Source organism: Arachis ipaensis, chromosome B2 (genome assembly GCF_059453495.1).
Source record: "Arachis ipaensis isolate K30076 ecotype BB chromosome B2, ASM5945349v1, whole genome shotgun sequence".
In the NCBI taxonomy this organism is placed as follows: domain Eukaryota; kingdom Viridiplantae; phylum Streptophyta; class Magnoliopsida; order Fabales; family Fabaceae; genus Arachis; species Arachis ipaensis.
Genome location: NC_142437.1, coordinates 102,924,520 through 102,948,912, shown reverse-complemented (window position 1 = coordinate 102,948,912; position 24,393 = coordinate 102,924,520). Strand labels below are relative to the sequence as shown.

Sequence of the window (24,393 nt, the reverse complement as noted above, 5' to 3'; positions counted from 1 at the left end):
AACTACCGGCGCCGCCCGTGCCTCTTCCCCTTCCGCCACTGCCTTGCGCTTCATCCTTTCTCCTTCCTCGCGCGACACCCACCGCGGAACGAGCCAAGCTCTCTCCCTGATTTCTGACAGCGACGACGGCGGCTCCAAACTTCGCCGGTGCCGTCCCCCCTCTCCCTTTCCCCTTTTCCTCCCCCTCCCCCCGCGCATCGTTTCCCCTTTTCCTTTCTCCTCCCCCGCGTGTTTTCTTTTTTTTTTTTTTATAATTTTTTATTAGAATAGGAGTAATTTAGTAATAAAATTAAAAATTTTATTAAAAATGACGATTTTAATACGAAATAAAACGTTAAGGATGATTCTAAATTAAAAATTACATTGAGGACGGTTTCGATTCTGACCCTAAATATTAGGGACCAAAACAATACTCACTCCTAACATCTATAACAACTCTAGATTTATTTATGACAAATTTATCCTTATCTATAGAAAATCTAGCTCAACCAATAACAAATTTTAGACTTATTTATAGCTTTACTTTTAACTTTGTACAACATATACTACATACTAGCTTTATTTATAACTACACTAATAAGTAATACTATTACAATCATTCTAAAAACTAATGAATTAAGAATTTACGCTTACTTTAATATAAAAATAATAAAAATTTTATATACTAACATCTTTATATGTCCAACATAAGCGATGCTATTTAATCGGTAAAGACGATTGGTATCATCCAACACATTTTTTTCGTCTCGATCAAAATGTATCTGAATTCTCCGATCGGGTAGGATAATTTACAAAATGATAAATCGTCATGATCAAAACCAAATTATATAGCCTTGCACCTACACACAATCCGTGGATAAAATCAATTCATATAGGCTTGCGCTTTTTCTACTAAATCGATCTGGATAAAACCGATTTATATATAGTCCCTTTCCTACTAAATCGTCTTAGGTAAAACTGATTTACCCTATTCTATGTCTCACACTAGATCGGTCTGACAAAGGACGATTTACAAGAACTCTCTTATCATTAAAAAATCGTAGGCAAGCATGATTTATGTAGGACATAACCTAATTAATTTGAAACAGGTCAATTACATAATTTTTGAGTTGATTCATTTTAAACAGGTAATTTACCCTAAAAAATTATATTTAGTTGACAAAGATATAAAAAGAAAATACTATTTTCTTATAAATAGAAAAAAATTTGTACATTTAATTTAAGTTTTTTTTATAAATATTTAAATAATTATTTAAAAGAGATATGGAATAATTTGGGGACAAAATTTAATCTCAACTTATTTTATTTTATTTTTAATTTTTGATTATTCACATAAAAATAAAATAGTTGAAAAAAAAATTTCTTCTCATAAAATTACCCAATTCTAGATAAAAAGATTATCCAAATATTAGATCCCAGCAGGCCAACTATACTACTTTACTATATATAATATACGTTATATCAACAATTTAAATTTTTTTAACATGATTTAATTAACTTGAATTATCAGCGCACTACAATAATAAAGATTATTTTTTAGGGTTATATGTGTAAAAAAAAATTAAAATTCATCAAAAAAAAAATTTTGACACTATTTTAATTATGAAAATATATTAATAAAAGTTTTGTCAAAAATAATATTTTTAACATATAAGTAATTATGAAAATAGTTTAAATCTTATTTTGATAAATATTGGCTGTCAAAAATAATTTGTTAGAAAAATTTAAGAATATATTTTCTATGATACTTATTAACTGTCAAAAATATTATTTATTTTGACACTTATTGACCATAAAAAATTTTCAACAAAAATTTTCAACAAAGAATGAAATGAAATCTTGAAATCGAAGAATAAACTAAAATTTTAAACATAAAGAATGAGTAATATGATCCCAAATTGAGAGTAGTGTGATGCTAAAATTAACGGAACCCAAAGAAAAAGAAAAATAGTGGAGTAAATTTAAAATAAATAAGTATTAAAACTGAGGAATAATTTTTTATGATCAAATTATTCATCAAAAAAAAATAAAAAATTTGATATTTATGATATTTATCAAAAATATATATTAATTTTTATACTTAATTATGATTGTTAAAAAAGACAATATTAAAATAATTCTTTTTTCTTATAGTCTGATCGTGTATGTTAGGCAATATATCAAATGTCGACTTGGCTTATTATAATTACAATGTTCCTGCGTACGCTTGCCAACAAGGTATAAAAATATGTTAGTCTACACAACTATTGCTTACACTTTTTTATTAGAGAAAAGTTTTTAATATGGTATATTAGGAGAGCCTATAATCAAGCCTTGTTTGTTTAATAAAATTTTTTTTTTTATTCATTTTCCATATTTTAACTCTAAAGATGATCATAATTATACAATGAAAGAGCATGTTACGGTATAACACTGTTTATATATAGATTATATATATATATATCTTATTCAACGAAAAATATTAAAGGATTATCAGAATTTATTATTTTTTATTATTAACTAGTTATTAATCTTTAAAAGTATAGACTAAAGTATATTATTAGATTATTAAATTAAAAAAAATTAAATTATTAATTAAATATGATGACTAAACATAATAAATTTATAATGATCCTTTGGTATTTTTTTTATTGAATAATTTAAAATTCTGAAAGAAATTATTTCCAACAGGACAAATAGAGATCCATAATCCATATAAAGTTTGAAGCATCCTGCGATTATACTAAATTGACAATGTACCAAATATGTTTCATTATTTTAATTTGTAATAGACTAATAGTTTATTCTGATGTTCTACAATATATATTGTGGTTATTATTATTATTAAAAAATATGTGGAACGCTATAACAGCAAAATTGTTTTAATTTTTTTTTTTATTTTCTCGAGACAAGTTACGCATCTACTTATTTTTCTTATAAAACTCATTACATCTAGTTAACTGTTTGTTCTTATTATATCTACGTACTAAATAAACTATTGGCCAAATGACATCCTGATTTTCTTCAGAAGCAATAATTATGTGAACTTGGCAACTTGCTCTTATTATTATTAGATTTTGAACAAAAGCAAAATAGACAAGGTTCCGTAAATAAGGACACCCTGAAACTTCATAACACAAATGACACATTGTTGTTAATAAACAAAATAAAATCATCACAGACATGGATGGTTTTTTTTGTCACTTTTTATTTTTAGCATAAAACATACATCCCCCATCTACCTAATGAAGTTCTTCTTCTTCCTTTTTTTTCCTCCACTTAAACTCCCAAAAAAGATTCTATTTGGACGGTTGTTCTTGTACTCAGTGAATGCCGTTTTTGATGGACATGACGAAAAAATTAGTATGTAGATTTATGGTAGCTTATGATGAAGAGTTGAAGATATTAATCAACAAACTACTGAAGAAACTTAATTAGACCAATATTTTGTCATCAAAAGACTGCATGACCATACTATTATTATACAGGAAATGAGTCTAAAAAAATGTCCCTTTGACTAGTTTATTAATTAATTGGCTTAATTATATTATTTCATATATATGGTTCTTTTTCCAATTTTTTTATTTTTTTAAGATAAATGGTTGTAGCTTGACCTATAGGCCTTATTATATTATTCCTAGTAGAACCAATGACCAAGTCATGCTAAAGAGTATAAACCAGCTATTATTTTGATATTCACTTATTACACTTATTAATTATTATTCCGGAGTCCGATTATTTTGATGAAGCCATTTCCGGTGAGAATATCTTCGTTTAGGGTGTGTAAGTGTGCGTAGTTTTTTAATAGCATTGGTTTGTGCGAATAGTCATTAGTAGAAATTCTAGGGGTTAGCATCTTTATTAAAAATTGGTCTGTATTTAATCAGTAAAAAAAAAATAATCTCACACCATTAAAAACACTAATAACGTAATAATGACTATAAATCATAAATTCTGCTGATCTTCTAGCATTCTTCAAATTAGTTTGGGACACTGTAATAATGTCTGATTTGGCAATTAGGTTTGTGCATTTGTGTATTTTTCTTCTGTTTGTATTGAAGATGAAGTATTTGTAATATACCAGAAAAGAGTTCGGACAATGCTATCAACGCAACAATGTCAACGGGACCGGAAACCTCATTCTCTGATGGTGGTACCGTTGTTGAGGTGAGTTTGATGCATTTTATATTTATTTTTTATTGTATTTTGGGGTGGGGGGAGTTGATAGTTGACCGCGACTGACTAAATTATGTTGTCGTTGGATTTTGCTGATGATTATTGTACAGGACACAATTCTTGACACATGTATTGAAGGGGATGTAGTTGGCAGCGAAGCAAGGGGACAGTTCAAAATGGTGGTTATTGATTCTTCCCGAGGTTATGGACATATAATGGTTGAAGAGGTAATGACGATAAAATTCGGTACTCCAGGAGAAGCAAGGGAATTTTATGCTGCTTATAGTAGAGTAAAAGGTTTTACTATTCGGAAGAGTAAGAGTAAAAATGCCAAAGGAGAAGTGGTTAGATATAATTTTGCATGCAGCAGGGAGGGGTTCAGGCACAGGAAGTGGTTGGAGAAGTCGGATAGGAAGTTGGAGCACAAGCCTGTGACTATGTGCGGATATCTAGCAGAGATGAGGATCAAGTAGAATACTAGTAATGGGAAGTGGTGCGTTGGAAGATTTGTTGACAATCACAATCATGCTTTACTCTCCGAGAGAATCGTTGGACATTTGCCAGCTCACAAGAGTGTGTTGGATGTTGAAATGCACGGATGAACATGTTGAGGCAAGTTGGAATAAGCATCCTTAAGATACACCAATTGTTTGCCAGGTTGGGGGATATAATCTAGTTAAATTTACGAAGCAAGATATGCACAACGAGATTCGAAAGCAATGTACGTTGCAGAATGGGAATGTGAATGATGCCCTTAAGTTTTTCCAGCAAGCTACTAGGGATAACGAAAGGCTGTTTTGGAGATGTAGGGGGACCGAATATGCGACCTAATATGGAGCGACGGGCATAGCCAAGAAGATTATGAAGTTTTTGGGGATGTGTTGGCCTTTGATGCGACATATGACAAGAACAAATACAATCTCCTGGTGATTATTTCGTCAAGAGTGAATCACCATAATCAAACATGTGTCTTCAAAACGAGATGGTATCTTATAAGTCGCAGGATTCATACAAATGGGTTTTGAGCAACTTCCTTGATTGTGTAGGGGCAAGGCCCCAAAGGCAGTTATCACTTATGGGATCTTGCGGCAACTGGCTATTATGCAAGTCTTTCTGGATGCCCATCATAGACTATGTGCCTGGCATCTTTTAAGGGCACAAAAAATTATTTACCAAGGGCAAGTGTTGTTACGGATATAGAAGATGTTGCTTCGTAGTATCTTAACAGAGTAGGTGCTTTCGTCGATCAAAGCAAGCGTCTTGCCAAAGTGGCCTGTCTCAAGGAAGAAGACTTCAAGGCTTTCATAGACAACATGTTAAGGGACACTGCCATGTTGGAGTTGAGGAATGGGTTGCGATTGGGATCGGGCACTGAATGTTTTGCACAAGGTACGACTTTGGGGCGTTTAAATGATCCTATACGCATTCGCACGAAAGGAACTGGGCATTCAAACGATGCCCGCAGTTTGAAAGGTCCAAAGCGGAGATAGTGCAGTAGATGCGGGACTTTAGATCATCGACGAATACAATGCCCTAATTTGATATCATCGAGAAGCTCTTTTTTTTGAGAATTTCGCCAGAGTTGGCAGGATTGTAACACAAACCCAGGTGAGGCCATAGTAAAATGTACATAAATTTTTCATTTCGGGATATGTTTTAGGTTTCAACGGACAGAGTCATTTCTTTTGGTAGGCAATATAGTGTTGGGTCGGGAATATTGCACTATAAGTTAGTTTCAATAGACACTAAATTCACATTTATAAATTTGGGGATAATATGAAAAATGTTGCTGCTTGTGTAATGGTTGCTTGTGATTTAGCCATTGAGGCTCTGGATTTGCAAGTGGCATGGGTTGACACTACTTAGGTAGCAAAATCCTCTGCAATGGCCAATTGGCATGCAACAAGTAATGTAAAATTTTCTTTCTTTTACACCATTTGTGCTTAAATTGGGATGTTACAATTCGTTTTGATTTGGGGATACCTTTGTGAGTTCATAATGTAAGGCTAATACAATTTATTGATCAGAAGGAAGGACCGAGGATCAAGAAAGCTAAAGTCAATCTCCCGATATCAAGCAAGGGTGGCAAGCACATAATTAAAGACATACAATGATTAAAAAATCAAAGATCATCAACCTATTATGACTTAGATTCTTTTCTCCATAGATTTCATTTTCAAGAACCACATGCTTAATTGTGAATTTGTACATCAGTAATGGGACAAGATTAATGACTACTTTGCTAAGATTTCAAAAATCATAGTGCAACAACTCAAGACTTAATTGAAATTTATCAAAAAACAAGGTATTATTACATCAAATACTTGCATAGAATCAAAAAAATTGTGGACTCACTTGCCTCCACTAGCGACATGATTCCTCTGGAAGATTATATCATAGCAACCACTAATGGTTTCATCGAGGAGTATGATGCATTCATCTTCTCTATTATGCCAAAAACGGAGTCTTTATCCCTAATTAAAGTTAAAGCTCTCCTTTTAGTTTATGAAAATATGCTTGGTAGGTTTTAAAAGACAAAATTAGGAGCCATTAAAGTAAATTATACACAAAAAACTTGCCAACCTTGTGTTTCAGTTATGTTAGTTACTAAATGAATTATGTTAGTTATTGAAGCAGTCCTATTTTGATTCTCTGCTTCTGCACTATCACATACATGAATATAAATCACATTTCATCTCATTAAAAAAGACAATCAGATTGACCATTCTTTTTTACAAATTTTAAGTGTGAATACCTCAAATTCTCATCATTCTCACTAAATCCTTTTAACCTTAAAAGAAAACATTTTAGCATTGTGCAAATAAAAAAAAATACCGTCCATGCAAAATTAATGCAAATTCGAAAAAGACTATTGCATAAAGAGATGCACTAAAGATGTTCCTTGTTAGATACCAGACAAATGACGCAACAAAAGTATAAAGACGAAAAATTAAAAATCTGTATAAAATATGAAAACAACTAAATAACTATCTTTGAGAATTACAACTTTTCTATCACAAGGAGATTAAAATAACATTCTCTCTTGACAAAAAATTAGATAGGAGAATTCCTCTCAAAGAAAAAAAAATATCAAAGAAACTACAAATATTTCTATTACTCTTATTGGATTGAATTCATTAAAATTGAAATATAAAAACTTAATTTATAGGAAAACTTCTTCAATATAAATCATCTGTAATGAGCTTCTATCTCTCTTCTATAAACTAATTAATGATTGCTATTAATTACGATTCCATCCATTTCTTTCTCAAAAAAAAATAGTATTTTCTTTTCAACCGTAAAAAAAGACTAGCATTACTATTTTTATAATCTCTCACATAAAGCTAATTTTGGTAAATTTTCAAAATTCATGTTGCTCATGTATTTAATAGGTCATACAAGAATCTACACCATTCAAATTTTTGAGTATTGATTGGCATTGTCATGGCATCTGCTAGATTATCTTAGTGTTAATCTTTTGCATATCCACACTCCCTTCTTTTACCACTTCCCGAAAAAAGTGATATTGTATTCCAATGTGTTTTGTCCTTGAATGAAAAGCAGAATTTCTTGCAATATGTAGGGCACTCTGACTGTCACAATACATATGAATTTTCTGTTGTTTGTGCCCAAGTTTTTCTATTAACCTTTGGATTCAAATAGCTTCCTTATATGCTTGTGTAGCTGCCATATATTCAACTTCTGTAGTAGATAGAGCTATAATAGTTTGTAACTTAGATAGCCAACTCAGAACGCCTCCTACAAGTACAAACACATAGCTTGTAGTAGATTTTTGTTCGTTAAGATCACCTGCAAAGTCTGAATCAACATATCCATTGACAATGAGCTCTGATCCTCCAAAACATAATGCAACATTCGAGGTCCTTTTGATGTATCTTAGGATCCTTTTAACAACATTCCAATACTCTTTATCTGGATCTGCCATAAATCAACTTACCATTGCAATAGCTTGAGTAATATCTGGCCTTGTACAGATCATGTCATACATATAAGGCTTCCCACTACTGATGCATATGGTACTCGAATCTGCCTTATATGTTGTTTGCAAGATCTTCCTCAAATAATTCTTTTGTAATAGCCAAATCTTCCTATCCTTTTTGTCTCAATAAATTTGCATCCCTAAAATCTTGTTTACTGGTCCCAAGTTCTTCGTATTAAACTTCCTAGCCAACCGTGTCTTCATTTCTTGGATTTGATCTTTGTTGGGGCCTACCACCATGTCATCTACACAACAACAAAGAAATAATTATCATCAGACCTATTGTAATAGGTACAATGATCTGAACTAAATCTGTTGTATTCAAGACTAATAATGAAAGAATCAAATCTCTTGTACCAACACATTGGCGCCTACTTTAGACCATACAGAAATTTAGTTAACTTGCAAACCAAGTTTTCTTTTTCTTGTTCTTTAAAACCTTCTGGTTGGAGAATATATATCTCCTCTTCAAGTTCTCCATGAAGAAAAGTAGTCTTTACATCTAATTATTCTATATATAAATCAAATGCAGCACACATAGCCTAAACTACTCTGATAATAGTTAGTCTCATCATTGGAGAAAATATTTTATTGAAGTCAACACCTTCTTTCTAAGCATATCCTTTTATAGTCAATCTTGCACGATATCATTTCACTTGATATTATCTCGCTTGATCGTAAACTCATTTGTTACCAATGGATTTTTGACTTGTTGACAGTACAACAAGTTTCCAAATATGGTTTCTATGTAATGCCTTGATTTCTTCTTGCATTGCTATCATCAACATTGAAGCCTCTGGTTGCACATAGCCTCCATAAAAGTTGTTGGCTCTCCTTCTTCTGTTAGAAAATAATATGTATCATAAATTTCCAAAACATAATTTGAATTCCATGATGGTTTTTTTTTGTTGAGTGGATCGATGAACTTCTATGTCATTGGCCTCTGATTTTTGTTCTTCGTGCTCTGGTTGTGCTTCAGAAAAATCACATTTTCTGTATTTCTCATCGATTTGAACAGTGGCTATCTCTTAAATAGTGCTGTAATTTTCTTGTTCTCTTTACAATTCATCTTCTGCAAATATCATATCTCTGCTGACAACTATCTTGCAGACAGTAAAATTCCACAGGTGATACTTTTTAACTCCGTCAGTATAATCCAAGAATATACATTTCTTAGACTTTGGGTTCAGCTTTGTTCTTTCCTGAGAATCGTACATAATGTATACAGGACAACCAAATATATGTAAAGAAGAATAATTAGGTGACTTACTTTGCTACATATCCACTGGTATCTTTAACCAATTGTGGTTGATAGTAATCGAGTTATCACATAATAGACAGTTTTAACAGCTTCTACCCATAAAGATTTGGCTAAACTTGCAGTTTGCAACATAACTTGTGCTATTTCTAGGAGAGTCCTATTCATTATCTCTGCTACACCATTTTGCTGAGGTATATATGCAATTGTGAATTACCATTGAATACCTGCTTATTTGTAAAATGTTAGAAAATCACCATCAACATATTATCTTCTATTATCTGTCCTTAAACACTTGATCTTCTTTCCAGATTCAAGTTCTAACTTTGCTTTGAACTCCTTGAATATTACAAGCATGTTTGACTTCTTCTTGATCGGGTACACCGATAGCCTCTTAGAGTAATCATCAACAAATAATACAAGATATTTTGCTCCTCCTAAGGACATCTCTACAACTTTCATATATCAGAATGAATCAATTTCAATATCTGCTTGCTCCGAGTAGTCGATCTACTAAACGTCAACATATGTTACTTGCTTGTAATGCAATGCTCACAAAACGGTAAGCTTATGAATTTGAGTGCAGGAATAAGATTCATTCTACAAGAATCTTCAAGCCTCATTCTGACACATGGTCTAGTTTGCGATGCCATGTCATCATCATTTCTTCTTGGTTTGCTGAAGCAACTAATGCCTCTGCTTCTTGCAAAGTATCTCCCATAAGCATGTATAGATTTGCTGCAATCTTTTCTACTTTTATTACCACAAAAGCATCTTTAACATTTTCAAGATCTCAATTTTAATATGGGTCTTGCAACCAAGTTCGTCTAGTTGTCCAATCAACAACAGATTCTTCTTTAAACCTTTCACGTGTTTTACCCTTTGAAGTGAATGAATAGAACCATCAAATATTTTTATTTTGATAGTACTCATTCCAATAATTTCTAAGGCATGATAGTTTTCCATAAACATAAATCCTTCGAATACTTGTTCATATGTAAAAAACCAATCAGGATGAGGAGTCATGTGCCAAGTTGCTTCTGAATCAACAATCCAGACATCAGTAAGCTGTTTGCTACCTTTAGAACCAATTGTTACTTCGCCATACATAATTTCCCAATCATCAGAGGTACTCGCAACGCATCCTTGAGAACTTGATCCTTCTGGAACCTTCTCTATATTTTTCTTGAAGTTCCCTCTCTTGCCACAATTATAGCATTTGAATTACTTCTTTCTTGTGACTTTGGTCTACTTTGACTCCCACTACAACCATGCTCCATTGATCTCCCTTTCGTTATCAACGGCGCTTTTGCTTGCTTTGAGCTCTCTAATCTATCTTCCTTATTCTTGAGGCTAAATTCTTCTTTAAGAATCGCAGTAGTAATATCATCAATGAAAAGATAGTCTGTCAAAATATTATTAGTTAATTTAATGATGAGCTGATTATATGAATCTGGTAGACTTTGAAGTAGAAGCTCTGCATGTTCATTTTCTATTATGTTGTAATCAAACTATGAGAGTTGAGAAAATAACGTATTTAGATTGTTGATGTGATCTATTGCCGAGGTAAATGTTGGGAATAAATAGTATAACCACAATCCAATCAATCATGTATCAAATAATTTGTTACTGTTATTCTACTAAAATGTTAATATAATAAAATTCTTGATTAAATTTAGAGATTTATCATTGTGATAATGATCATAATATTGAGAGATAAATCTTTTATAATTTAATCTAAATTGTTGTTGGTCATAGGATTATTAAAAAGGACAATATAATCCGGAAAGATCAATATATATATATATATATATGGTGCATATAGAGATATGACCATTGAACTAACTCACTTTGAGAATTCTTAATGATTATAATTACTGCATATTTGTCAATAGGATATTCTCAAAATAAACATAGTAATAAAGTTCCTTTGACTTGCGACTATCATAGTAATTGATAATGTATTTATTATACTTTGATTCCAGACACCTGATACTCTAGGGTGCTAGTTGAATGGACATTTGGTATGATTTAAATACTTGTAGAATTGATGATCAGTCAATAAAGAATCCGTCAACTCTAGGTAAAGAGTTTGAGCTCTATGATAATAATGACTGAGATGAATAAAACATTGGCCAAGAGGATTGAATGAATGAAGAAATGAGTTTTTTAAGTCATTCACAGTTCATTATAATAATGGTAACAATTAGAGTTTGACAATTAAACCATACTCTAAGGGTTAACTAAGAGCTGAAAAGATGGAAGGAACTATACTTTGTTCTTCTCGGATTCTTAATAAAAATATATTACTTCATATTATCATGTCGTTAAGGAGTGTTGCTAGATGCCAACCTTGATTAGTAAATTTAGTATGACTAATTTACTACCCACTTAGTATTGAACCTATGGGTTACACACTAACAAGTGTTCTAATATTTGCTGTAAAATTATTTAATTATTATTTTGATTTGATCAAATAAATAATTATATTAATTCAACAGAACATTATTCTATTCTTTGCTAGTACCAAGAATATAATAATAATAATATGATAATTGAAAATATTAAATGAGATTTAAGAATAATTAGTTATTCTATTTCTAAATTTGAATTCTAAATTTGGATGAGATTCTAACTGATTCTGTTTCAATTTGAGTTATGATATGATTCATAAATTTAAAAGATTCAAGTTTAAAATAATAAGATATGATTTAAATTTGATATTCAAATTTAAAATCAGTAACAAATCTTACACTATATATATGTATGCCAAGAGTAAAGGAAAAAGATGAGAATAAAAATACAAGTGTTTTATTCCTTTACCTCTACACACATAAACGTATGTGAGCCTAATTCTTGGAGAAGAATTTTATAGCATACAAAGAGTTGTAAGAGGTTTCTCAATTTAGATCAAATGTCCATTGGTCAAGGAGTTGACAGCAAAAATTGGTCTCAATGTAGATACGCATAGCGCCTTCAAATATCTCATTTTATCATTTTAAACATTTTGAGATAAGTAATTTCATGATAATCGTTATTCTTATTATGAACTATTTCTCTAAGTCCATTACCAAAAATCAAGATCAGAAGTATCTAAAGTCTTAAGGAGCTAATTTCGATAATTATTTAAATTAGACTAAAATATTAAAGGAGACTAAGATCTAATAAGGTAGAAACAAAATTTTTTCATATATTTATTACAAAAATCAAGTAGATTAGTAATAAATAATAAGATTTTTTAATTAAAAATTTGAAATTTAAATCTCACTTAGAGCATCTCCAACGCATCAATTTTTTAAGGTTTCATTTTCTCTTTTTTTAACATAATGGAGTTCCAACTGTTGAAAAGAAAGAGAGTAGCATCCCTGTTCATGGATCGAGGAAGAAGAATTCCTCTTCAGAAGGACTTGTGTGCAAATGATAACTTGCCATGTGACAAATTATTTTTAAAATAAATAATTATATTAAATAATTAAATAATAATTAATTAATTATAATTTAAATAATTATATTAAATTATAATTAATATTATTTAAAAAATTATATTTTTATTTAATTAATAATTTATATTAATTATTTAAATTATAATTACATAAATAATTATATTAAATTATTATTGAATATTATGTATATTTTTATATTAAATTATAATTAATTAAATTTGTTTACATAAAAAAAATAAATTTAAACATTTTCACATTATAAAATAATTTTTGTTTGAATTATTTATTTTTATTTATAAAATTTAAAAATACTAATCATATTACAAAATTAACCGTGTAAAATTAATCGTTAAAAATTAGTCGTTATTATGTTATTGTTATTATTAATAAATTAATATTAATATTTTTTAATAATAAATTGTTTTTGAATTTATAAATTTAAATAATATTCTTATAAAAAATAGTAATCATATTAATTTTAATTATTTTAATTTATTAATTACGTGGGACTATAATAGAAATTAAAGTTAGTTCTTCCTAATGAAAAAAGAGAGATATTTTGAGTTTCTATTTACTGTTTATGACGCAAAAACTGATATGAAGTTATTTTTTATGACAGGTGAGAAATAAATAAGAACTGGAATGAGTTCCTAACGAAAATGTTCTTATAACACTTTTAAAAAATAACATATGTATAGTAATTTTAAATAGGTGGCCTAATAGGGTCTTATAGACTTTTCAGAGCCTAAGTCTAGTCTACCTCTTAAGATGAAAAGGATTATTGTAATTTTTTTTTTTAATTAGGCCAAACCCAAAGTCCTTGAAAGACCACCTCACCTGATTCCATCCCTAATTCCTACCATTGATACTCATGCAAAATAATTTAAGCTGTGTACTTATGCAACGACTTTTAAATTTGGCTTGAAAATATTGATTTTTTTTATTTAAAAACTCTTACCACTAAAATTTTATAGTTATCAATCCAATTTTTATAAAACAAAGTGTATAATTAATTATAATCCATGTTAAAAATGTTAAAAGTATAACTATTTATATATATGTCTTTTTTTATTAGTTTAAATTTTTGAGAGAAATAATTTTATAAAATAATATTAAAATTTGTATGATATAAAATTTTAGAATTTAATTTATTTTATTGAAAAAAATTTAAAATAAGGTAAAAATAATAACAATAATAATAAGAGAAAAAAATTATGTAAAAAATTTACGTAAATCCAAATAAGACTCTCGCATAAAGAATGTATTTGAAATACAATAATTTACGTACATATATAGTTTTATCAACTTAATATTTTAGAAAAAATGATTGTATGATAAGAAATTATAAAATAATAATATTATATGATTAGTAAATCTTATCATTTTTAGTTAACATTTAGTCAATAATAACTTATATTCTTATTTAAAAATATTTTATACACAAAAAATATATAATTTATATTTATATTTATTAAAATTATATATATATATATATAATTTATATTTATATTTTTTAATATTTGTACACATAAATTAATAAAATTTATTTATTAAAAATATTTTAATATTTATACTGATTAAATAATAACAAAAAATAATAAAAATGGTTAACCGTACCCTAATAATTTCTCATTGTAAAATATACATCAAAGAGTATAATTCATTTTAATTTCTCCAAATAATAATCGACATTGATGAGTGCATGAATATTCCAAAATTTCCTACCCTTATCTCTCATACCTTATCTCCACCTTCCCATGTCTTATTAGCGGGAGAAGTTCCTCTCCTTATAATAAAAACTCGCGTGGAGTAGTTATTAAATCTAAACTTGCTTTTAGCCTTTTACTTAGGTTATATCGTAATTAATTAATTAAGTATTAATATACTTCTTTTAATTTGAGTTTGTCTATTATTATATGAATCGAATTTAAATTGAATTAACCCATAATTAAAAACCAATATAATAATTTAAATAGGAAAGTATATGGGGAAAATATTAGCTTTAAAAGAAATTAAAAAAATTTCAAAATTTCAGCTACCTTGCTTGCTTAATGTTTTATTTTATTATTTACTTCAAATTCACTTCACTACTGATGGCTTGTAGAGTTTTTTTTATCATTATTAATAGAAAAAGTATATACTGTGTGAACGTATTCAAATTAAATAAAATTACAGATTAACTTCAATTGAAGTAAAGCATCGCTGTTTATAAATTAAAAAAAAAAAAGAAAAAAAGAAAAACAGGTAATCCAAAGTAATCTTGACAATTCATATTTAGAAATACTAGAACTAGTTTAACATAAAAAAATATATATATATGAATAATTGTATTTGTCCGCTACTTGTTGCTATTTAAAACTAACACTATCAATAATTATTCTTTTCCACTTAATAGACAAATTAGAAAAGACATTCATGTACCTGCTTCATACATTATATATAGTTATCTTTTGCAATCAAGTAGCTAATAGTACTATATATAATGTCCTGTTCTGGATCCGGGATGTTGCTTAATCTGTCTTCTTGCTTTCTACTTGTGTTACTTCAAATCTAAGCCTCTCATTTAATTTCTTGTTTGAATTAAATTAAATTAAATCAACATCTGTGGAGAGAGAGATGGTAACGAAGAAGGATATGACTAGAAAATAAAATAAAATTAAATATCAAAAGAAAATCAAATTGGTAGATTATTTATGGGTGTGTGATATGAGTATGACACTGGATGACTCGTGCATATTTAAAACTAAAAAGAATTTTTTTTCTCAATACATACATATGCACATTAGCGAAAATAAAGTTTTAAATTCTTCATCTCATAATACAGAAATTATTAAATATATAAAATTAACATTAAACAAATTATTAATCTCCGCGCAAATTCCTTAATTTCTATCATTATCGATTATTCTAATACCTTTCTTTTTTTTTAAACAAAAAGCTCAATACAATAAGGTGAAGCATCAACAGAAAAGTATTAAATAGATAAAATAAACTAATTCCTAATCATCTTCGGCAAAAGCTAGTAACAACCCAAAAGATCAAATATTATTCCACTCTTTGTAACTCCTAATTGACCTGTTAACTACTCCTCCTGCAATATCCATTTCTTAATTCCTGAAGATTCTATCATTCTTTTCACTCAAGTGCTCCAAATGATAACAATAAAATCAAATTCACCAACATTCTATCAATTTAACTGCACGATTGACCCTGAACTACGGATATAGTTTAAATTCTAATACCTTTCTATACAAATATAGTTTAAATTCTACCATTAAACAGATAATATTATTGTTTTCTTTTACTCTTTCTGTTTTTAATTAATGGTTTCCTCTAGTATTTTTTCAATTTATTGAAAAATAAATATATTTAGAGCTAATATTATCAAATACGTGATCTTTTTTTCTTTTTTCTTTTAAAATTCAGCTGCAGTGACAGTTTATATATATATATATACTCTCTCGGACGAGCATCTCTTTCCTAAAATTTTTTTCCTAAGAAAATTGATGACTATTTTACACATATTATATTATCTGATTAAAATGGAGAAAATCTTGAAGAAATTGCATCGGTTAGGGTCAATTATTTCTGAATTAACTATGGAAGTCTTGAACTTATTGATTTTTAAATAAAATTAAACAAAGCAAAGACAAATTTAGGTGCAACTAGTACTTTATACTTTATTACATATAATGGGGCTTTGCCATACGTGCGACCTTTGATAGTGTTGTTGACATAAAAAATTTAGCAAAAATATCATCACGCCCTGCAAAAAAGACAACTTTTACCACTATATGCTTGTAATTGAAGCATGAAAAATGACTCTTTTATTAATATTATTAAGTCCTCGTCATAAGTTAAATACAGCGATCAAAATAGACTTTGCCTCGCGATTTGGCTCGGATCCTATTGTTCTTAAAAATAAGCGACTCGAGCCAGAAAAATTGCATCTCATTTAAAAGTGAGTCAATTTAACTTCGTTTATATAACTTATAAATTAAACGGATTTGGATCAACTGAACACGGAATGGTTCATTTGACTCGTTTATCTTTTTTTTTTTTTTTGAGTATATAAAATTTTTTTATATATAAATTTTTTTTTATTAACTAATTTTTCAGATTTTAGATAATTTATTATAAAAATATATGAATATATGATAATTTTTTTTGAAAGAGAGAAGCTCAACACAACAAGTGGAGCGAAACAACATAAAGAACCAGTGAATATCATAAAGCAATCTAGGTAGCTCCTAATAACACTAATATATATGATAATTGTTTTTATTTGTATGATAATAAGTCAAACAAGTCGACTCATCTAATTTATTAATTCGGATGAATCGAGTCAGATTGACATTTCTTTGGCTCATTTAAAATACTGACCAATTAAAGATATTTATAAATTTTATCTTCAAATAATATTTCTTTTTGCAATCCATATAAATTGACCACAAAAGGTTACTAGCTTTGAAATTTATCCGAGTACACATGCTTTTTAAATGATATGATGCTCAACCTGTTTAAATTAAATAAGTATTTTGTTTCGTGGCGAAACTAAAAAAGAGGATGTGAGTAATTAGACTTGTAAAAGAGGTCAGAGATAATGGTAAAAATGTTTGACATGCCTTCACATTAATTCTGAGATGATAATTAGAGGTTTTTATAAAAAATTCTAATGTCTAAGCTAACAAAAATTTAAGTAGATTTATAAGAAGAATATAAAAAATACCTAAATTTAATGGTATTTATAAAAAAGATGATGACTGAGTCATCACTTCTAAAGATCACCCTTGAAATAAGTGGATAGTTTTTTTTTCTGATTGTAAGAAAAATTATCACATGATGAAGTGATTTTTTATTCTTTGGATAACACTTGAGGTAGTGGGGTGACAAACCCTTGCTTATCCCAAGTTGAGTTAAATGTTGGTCATCATACCCATGTAGCACTTAGAATGATCTTCTGTGACCCAAGTCATATATACTGGGTCTATTGAGGTGGAGTTAATTCATTTTAAGCCATAATCTTAAATATTTAGACCATGGTACGAACACATTTTATGTAAAAAATTAAGCATAAGTAGGCCACATGTGATGTAAGATGTAGGGTTCGTTTTTGCTGATTATCCATGTTTAATCTCTAAGCATTAAAAGGAAAGATACCAATAAGCACCATGTCTTTGTCTCCAACAAATTTAAATTAGCTAGTGTGTATTTTTATTGGTGAGTTATATGGTAAAGATGTAAGTTTACAGATTTTTCTTTTAATTGAAAGAGAAATTAATAAAGGTATGACCTATATTTTGAATAATAATAAAATAATAAAAAATAATTATAAAAGGAATTATATTTTCTCTATACCACTTCAATCTGTACAATAGAGTGCCCCATTTTTATTGGATTATTATGTTCAGGGACAAATTCAAAAGTTACACTAATAAAAGAGTCTGTATTTTTTCTATTAATTTAAACTGTTAAAATAAATAATTTTATGATATTGTATTAAATAAGGAAGGAAAAAATGCACACTAATTGAATGAGAAGTAGTTCTCTTTCTCTGATCTATTCTGCCGTCAAGCTTCCACACTCCCGAATTCTTCTCTCTGTTCTTCAATTCTCCTGCTTTTGCACATTATTTTTCTGTTTTTCTTGTTTTCCAAGCAAACATTCTTAGCTCCAATTTCTTTTCATATTTATATAGTAGGTACAAATTAAATACTTCTTAGATTATCTTTTACCATCGCAATTTTCCTCATTTACCCATAGATCAATGGACACTCTAGCTTTTCTTTTTGTCACTAGCTAATCTAATACAATATTCGAATGCTCTATTACTAATTAAGCTACTAGAAATTCATCAATTAATAATAACTCAAACAGTTTGTATATATAAAAATACAAAAATGCTATCTACACATCAAAATTAACCAACATGTAATTATGTATAAATATAGTTTAATTTATTTTTAGTATGTATTTTATATTTTAGTGCGTATTATACACCAGTGGCCAATTTTAGTATACGTCTAACATGATTGATAAAAATAACCCTACTCGATCATATAATAATTATGATTCTTCACAATTAATTATGTAATAGAAATTCTTATAAGCAAGGTAGGGTGACGCACAAACATGCTTGTAGTAGTTACACCGGACAAGACTTGTTGTATTATCATCCCCAAATTTCATTATATTCCCTTGTTTGAATGTGTATGTCTTAGTTTTTCAAATCATCATTTGACCATTCATGCAAGAGTGAGGAATTTGTTAGTTGCTTACATAGCATTATCAATTGTAGTTTTTTTAATGGGATGAGGAGCAATCAAAACAAATAAAAAAGTATATGGTATTTGAAATTGATTTAAAAGATTTATAATATTGGTGTTGAAAGGACCACATCCTATTTGGAGATATCTTAGTATGATCATTGGAATTAATTAGTTCACTAATTAAATCAATGAACAATTTCTGAGAAACACGGCAATTGCAAGAAAAATTAACGATGAGAACATTCTTAACTGTTCTAAGCCAGATTTGTCTGACCTACAATATGTGCAAAATCTTTGTGGGATACACTTTCATGAAAGCAACCTCTTAGACCCTTCAATTGAAGGATATGAACGAAGGATATTCAAAATTTGAGAAAGAAAAGAAACAACCTTGTTAAATGTGAAAAAGAAAAAAAAGAAAAAAAAGTCAGTTACTATATAAAAATATATCTTTGGCGTTTATAAATAAGTTCAATTATATTACTATAAAAAAATTATTTGACTGGTTTAATAATTTTACTAAAAAAAATAATTATTCTAATAATAAATTATTTTATTAAAAATTATTAAAAAAAACATGTAAATATATAAATATTTAGTGATTGAAATTTACTATTAATTAATTATTTTCGGAAAACAAAGTAATGGATCTAGATCTGTTTGCAATAGTTTAAAGTAATATTTTAAATTGCAGTATTAATATTTTAATATAGGACGAAGAATATATTGTGACTGTTTCGGATTTGAAAGATTTTAGCAAAAATATTGGTTATATTATACAATAGCGATTCTCAAAATTAAACTTTTGAACGTAGATCCTCAAAATAAGGCGAAAAGATTAAAGTGATAAAAAAAAAAGATTAATCACTATTAAATTTATAATTTTTATTATATATTAGTTTCATTATTTTAATTTAAGAATCGTTAAATATTTTTCTTTATCACTTTAATATCTCTTTCGTCTTATATATTAAAACTTTAGGTATCTGACTCTTCAATTTTGATATATTGTACTAACACCAAACAAAAGAACTAATAAGAACTAGTGATAGGAAAGTACATTATCTTAATTAATTTGATCGCTAATTTTTTTTTTTTTTTATAAAAATGAGATGAATGATATATTTTAGTATTGTAATTTTATTTTGGTGTTTTTAAAACTGCGAGAAGAATTAAAATCAAAAGATTTTATTTTTGCTATATCATATTTTTTAATTTTTTAAATAGAAATTAAAGAATATTAACTATTTTATATTTTAAATTAAATGATGTCATATTTAAAATTAATATTCCGACAATAATTTATAATTTAAAAAAAAGTACTTTTATGAATCCAATATCAAAAATAAAAAGTGTAATCTAATTTCTTGGCACCGATTGAAATTGATTACTTTTAAAACAATAATAAAACGGTAGCTGTCAATTTGTCATTGCTCTTGGTAAGTAGAGCCTTTTTCATTAGGGTTTTCAGTTGTAATAATGGTTGGAATTTTGATTCTTTAAATTTTGAATTTTATTTTAGAAGGTAAAATATGATCTATCATTATTTATTTTATAGGTGAAATTAAGAGAAAATATAAGAAAAAAATATTTAATGATAAAAATTTCACTTTATTCTCTAAAATAAAAATCTAAAATTGAGAAAATTTAAATTCTGATTGTTGTGATGGATACTATAACCGTACCTTTGCGGATAATTTTTTAAAGTGAAAGTTGTTTTACCTGGTATTATCTTCAAGACTACAACTATTATTAAAAATAAAAGTAATATCTTAAATGATCAGCACCTAAAAAATCTTTTGTCAAAAATTTTAATTATTAAATTAATTTTTAAATTTTTATTTCATTAAATAGATCCATTTTTATATCAAAATATTTTGTCTATAAAAAATCACTAGTATAAAAATTTCAAAAATTTTTAAGAACTACTATGTCTATAATGATAATGACTAATTTATTTAATTTTATACTAAAATTTAAAGTAAAAATTGATTCGTGCAATAAAATAAAAAAATAAAGATTAATTTGACAATTAAACTTTATTAAAAATTACAGTGTTCAACTAAATAACTCTTAAAAGTTGATTTAGGATATTACTCAAAAAATTATTTTTTAGCAATAATTTTTTTTTCCCAACAATGATTTGAGTGCTATAACTTTAATAACAACAAGTAAAGATATACGGGTGAATGCGGATCAGATCGGATATAACCAAAATCTCAATCTAATCCGCATTAAAATTATCAGATCGGATCTAATATTCGCGGTTTAATTTTTAAGTTTGAATTTAATCCGCACATTCACAGATCAGATCTCGGTATATCTGCAAAACATAAAAATATTTTTAAAAAAATTTCGAAAGTAGAAATATATTTCATTAATTTTGGTAAATGAAATACAAGGTCCATATCAGGACAAGAAACAATGAATGGGGATCTCCATCCTAAATAAATTTCACTTAGAAAAAAATCTGATGGTGAAAAATGGAAAAGTAAATTATAAGAGAAAGTAGTCTTCTTTCAAAAGAACAGGGCTTGTGGACCAAATCAACGAGAAGTTACAAGAAGACGTTAAATTTCTCGAAATAATTTAATGGAAACATCAAGAATAGAAGTTGGGACAATGATGATTTGTTCAAAGATAAAGAGATTCCTAATTTTCTAATAGTTCCAGCATAAAATAGCAAGGAGTTGTTGGTTCCGATCATCACCAACTATTTAACGAAGCTGCTACGTCGTGGTGTTCCACCAAGGCAAAAAATCAGCAATTGGATAGGTGGGGAGACAAAAGCTCAACTATTGGACCAACCATCTCTTATAGCTGGACATTGCGTAAGATAGTGGGGGATTGTTTCATCCTCTTCTTGGCAATGGGGACACAGTGCTAGTGTTTTGAAAAAAATCTTCGATGAATCTGGGCCAAAACCAGGAGCCACCCATGGAGGCACTTTCAGATAAACAGTTTGATTTTGTGAGGGAGCTTCATCTTCCAAAGGTTTATCCAAGAGGCTTTTTGCTAGATATGGGTTTAACAAAGTTCAAGCAAAGGATGCAAAAATAGGTAAGCCACTCTATAGCCCGAAGTTGTATCATACTTCTTATGTTTGTTTAGCACCCATTGAAGTTTGTCGTCTCCATCTTCAATTTTTAGAGATAAAATTCTAGTTGAAATATCATTTGAAAATATCTCTATAATTAACGGCTAATTCCAAATTTTTTTTTCGGAAATCAGGTCTTTTATTCTGGGAACAACAATGGCTGAGTATTGAAGATTTATTCACATAGTGAAGGAATATGAGGGAGGCAACTATGGATCATCAAACATACGGATGTTTATACAATTACCTATTCTCCAGGTAAGCCCCTTCTCCACCACAGTTTTGTCTTGCAAAACATTATTCTCCATCCTCAAGAAGGGAGTGTTTCAGGTTTTGCATTTAAAATATTTCTGTTTCTGAAATATTTATCTCTGTAAATTCTGGCCAATAGAAAAATAGGATGTGTTGCTATTCTCCAATACTATTTGTCTAACAGAGCAAGGTTTTGAGCCCTAAGGTCTTTAAAACCAAAGTCTTCTTTCTTTCTTAGGCAGGTCATAGTGTCTCAATTGATCCAGGGCATTCGCCTTTCATTTCATTTTTGACTCCATCAGAACTGAGTCAGTATGGAGTGAATATTGGAGATTAGACTGTCTAGTAATCTAAAGCAGGAGAGTGTGTAAATCGGGATTGCCTCCCCAACTGTCTTTAATAAAACCAATCTTCCCCAACAAACAATAGACTACGTTTTTACTTTTGAATTTTTTTCTGTACTTTCTCCTTTATCATATTAAAAGTGGCTCTCTTTGATCTGTTAACAATAGATGACAGCCCAAGATATTTATCTTGAACTCCAATGTGTGAAATATTTAAGGAGGCAGCCAGACGAACGCGAGAATCAGGAGGAGTGTTATGGCTGAAAAGAACTGTAGACTTGCCAAGAATAACTTTCTGACCACTGAAACTCTTGTACGTAGCTAATAAATCAATAATATTTCCACGAACATTTGTATTAGTCTTACAAAAAAGAATAGAGTTGTCTGCGAATAGAAGATGATTCACCTTAGGACAGCGCCTTTTAACCTGAATTCCCTCAATGAGATTATTTTGTTTTGTTTTGCGTAACAAGAAGAAGAGAACTTCTGTACAAAATTAAAAAAAAAAAGATAGGGAGAAAGAGGATCTTCTTGGTAGAGACCTCTTTGTAGTTTGAAAAAACTATAAGATTATTCATTCCACCATCATAGAATAAAAAATAATTGTCACTAGTTCATGAATCCAATTAATCCAAAGGAGATCAAATCCTATTTTCTCCAACATAAACCACAAAAGTTCCACTCTAGGGCTCTACTCTGTCATAGGTCTTACTCATATCTAATTTGAGGGTCATCTCATGTTTCAAACCCTGTTTTTTTTTTTCTTGAGATAATGCATACATTCTGGACAATTAAGATATTATTAGAAAATAGTCTGTCTTTAATAAAAGCACTCTGAGAAGGGCTTATAAGTTTATGCATCATTCCTTGAAGATTGTGAACTAAGACTTTAGAAATAATTTCATAAACTAAGCAAGAGAGGCTAATTGGTCTCACCTGTGACATATCTTTAACATCTGGGAGTTTTGGGATAAGACAAATTTATGTGTGGTTGAAACTTTTCAACATGAGACCACCCGTAAAAAACTCATTAATTGCATGAAACACATCACCACTGACGATATCTCAATAATATTAAAAGAATTTAGCCGTTATCCCACCATCTCCTGGGACACTACTCTGAGAGTGTACACTGAAAATAGTCCGTTTGACATCCTCTATAGTAACCGGACGTCTAAGTCTTTGGTTCATAGAAGCTGTAATCTTAGACTCGAAATCAGTGAATAGAGGGCTCAGATCATCGTGGCAAGAGGAGAAAAAAATATCTCAAAAATAAGACTCAGCCACCGTCGGTATTTCAGCGTTTGATGAAATTAATTCGTCATGATTTTCTGTCAATTGCCAGATTTTATTTCGACGAATACGGTTAAAAAATTTCTGGTGAAAGAAACTACTATTTGATCTCTTGCCTGATGCCATCTAACCCTAGACTTCTCCTTCCAATATAATTCTCCATTATGGAGAGCCTTGTCTAGTTTGCTTTCCAAATTTGAGATGACATTACTTCCATGGACTCTGCTGCTTGATGCTCCTTTTATTGAGATTGAAGGAAATCAATTTTCTCTTTAGAGTTCA

General features: G+C 28.9%; 1 protein-coding gene across 1 annotated transcript; it reads left to right on the top strand.

Annotated features, from left to right (window-relative positions):
• The first annotated feature begins 4,095 nt into the window (after positions 1 to 4,095).
• Positions 4,096 to 4,628, top strand: LOC110268947 (uncharacterized). Its single transcript, XM_021116095.2, has 2 exons — positions 4,096 to 4,146; positions 4,266 to 4,628. The coding sequence occupies exons 1-2, from the start codon at positions 4,096 to 4,098 to the stop codon at positions 4,626 to 4,628; spliced, it is 414 nt and encodes a 137-aa protein (XP_020971754.1).
• The last annotated feature ends 19,765 nt before the right edge of the window (positions 4,629 to 24,393 follow it).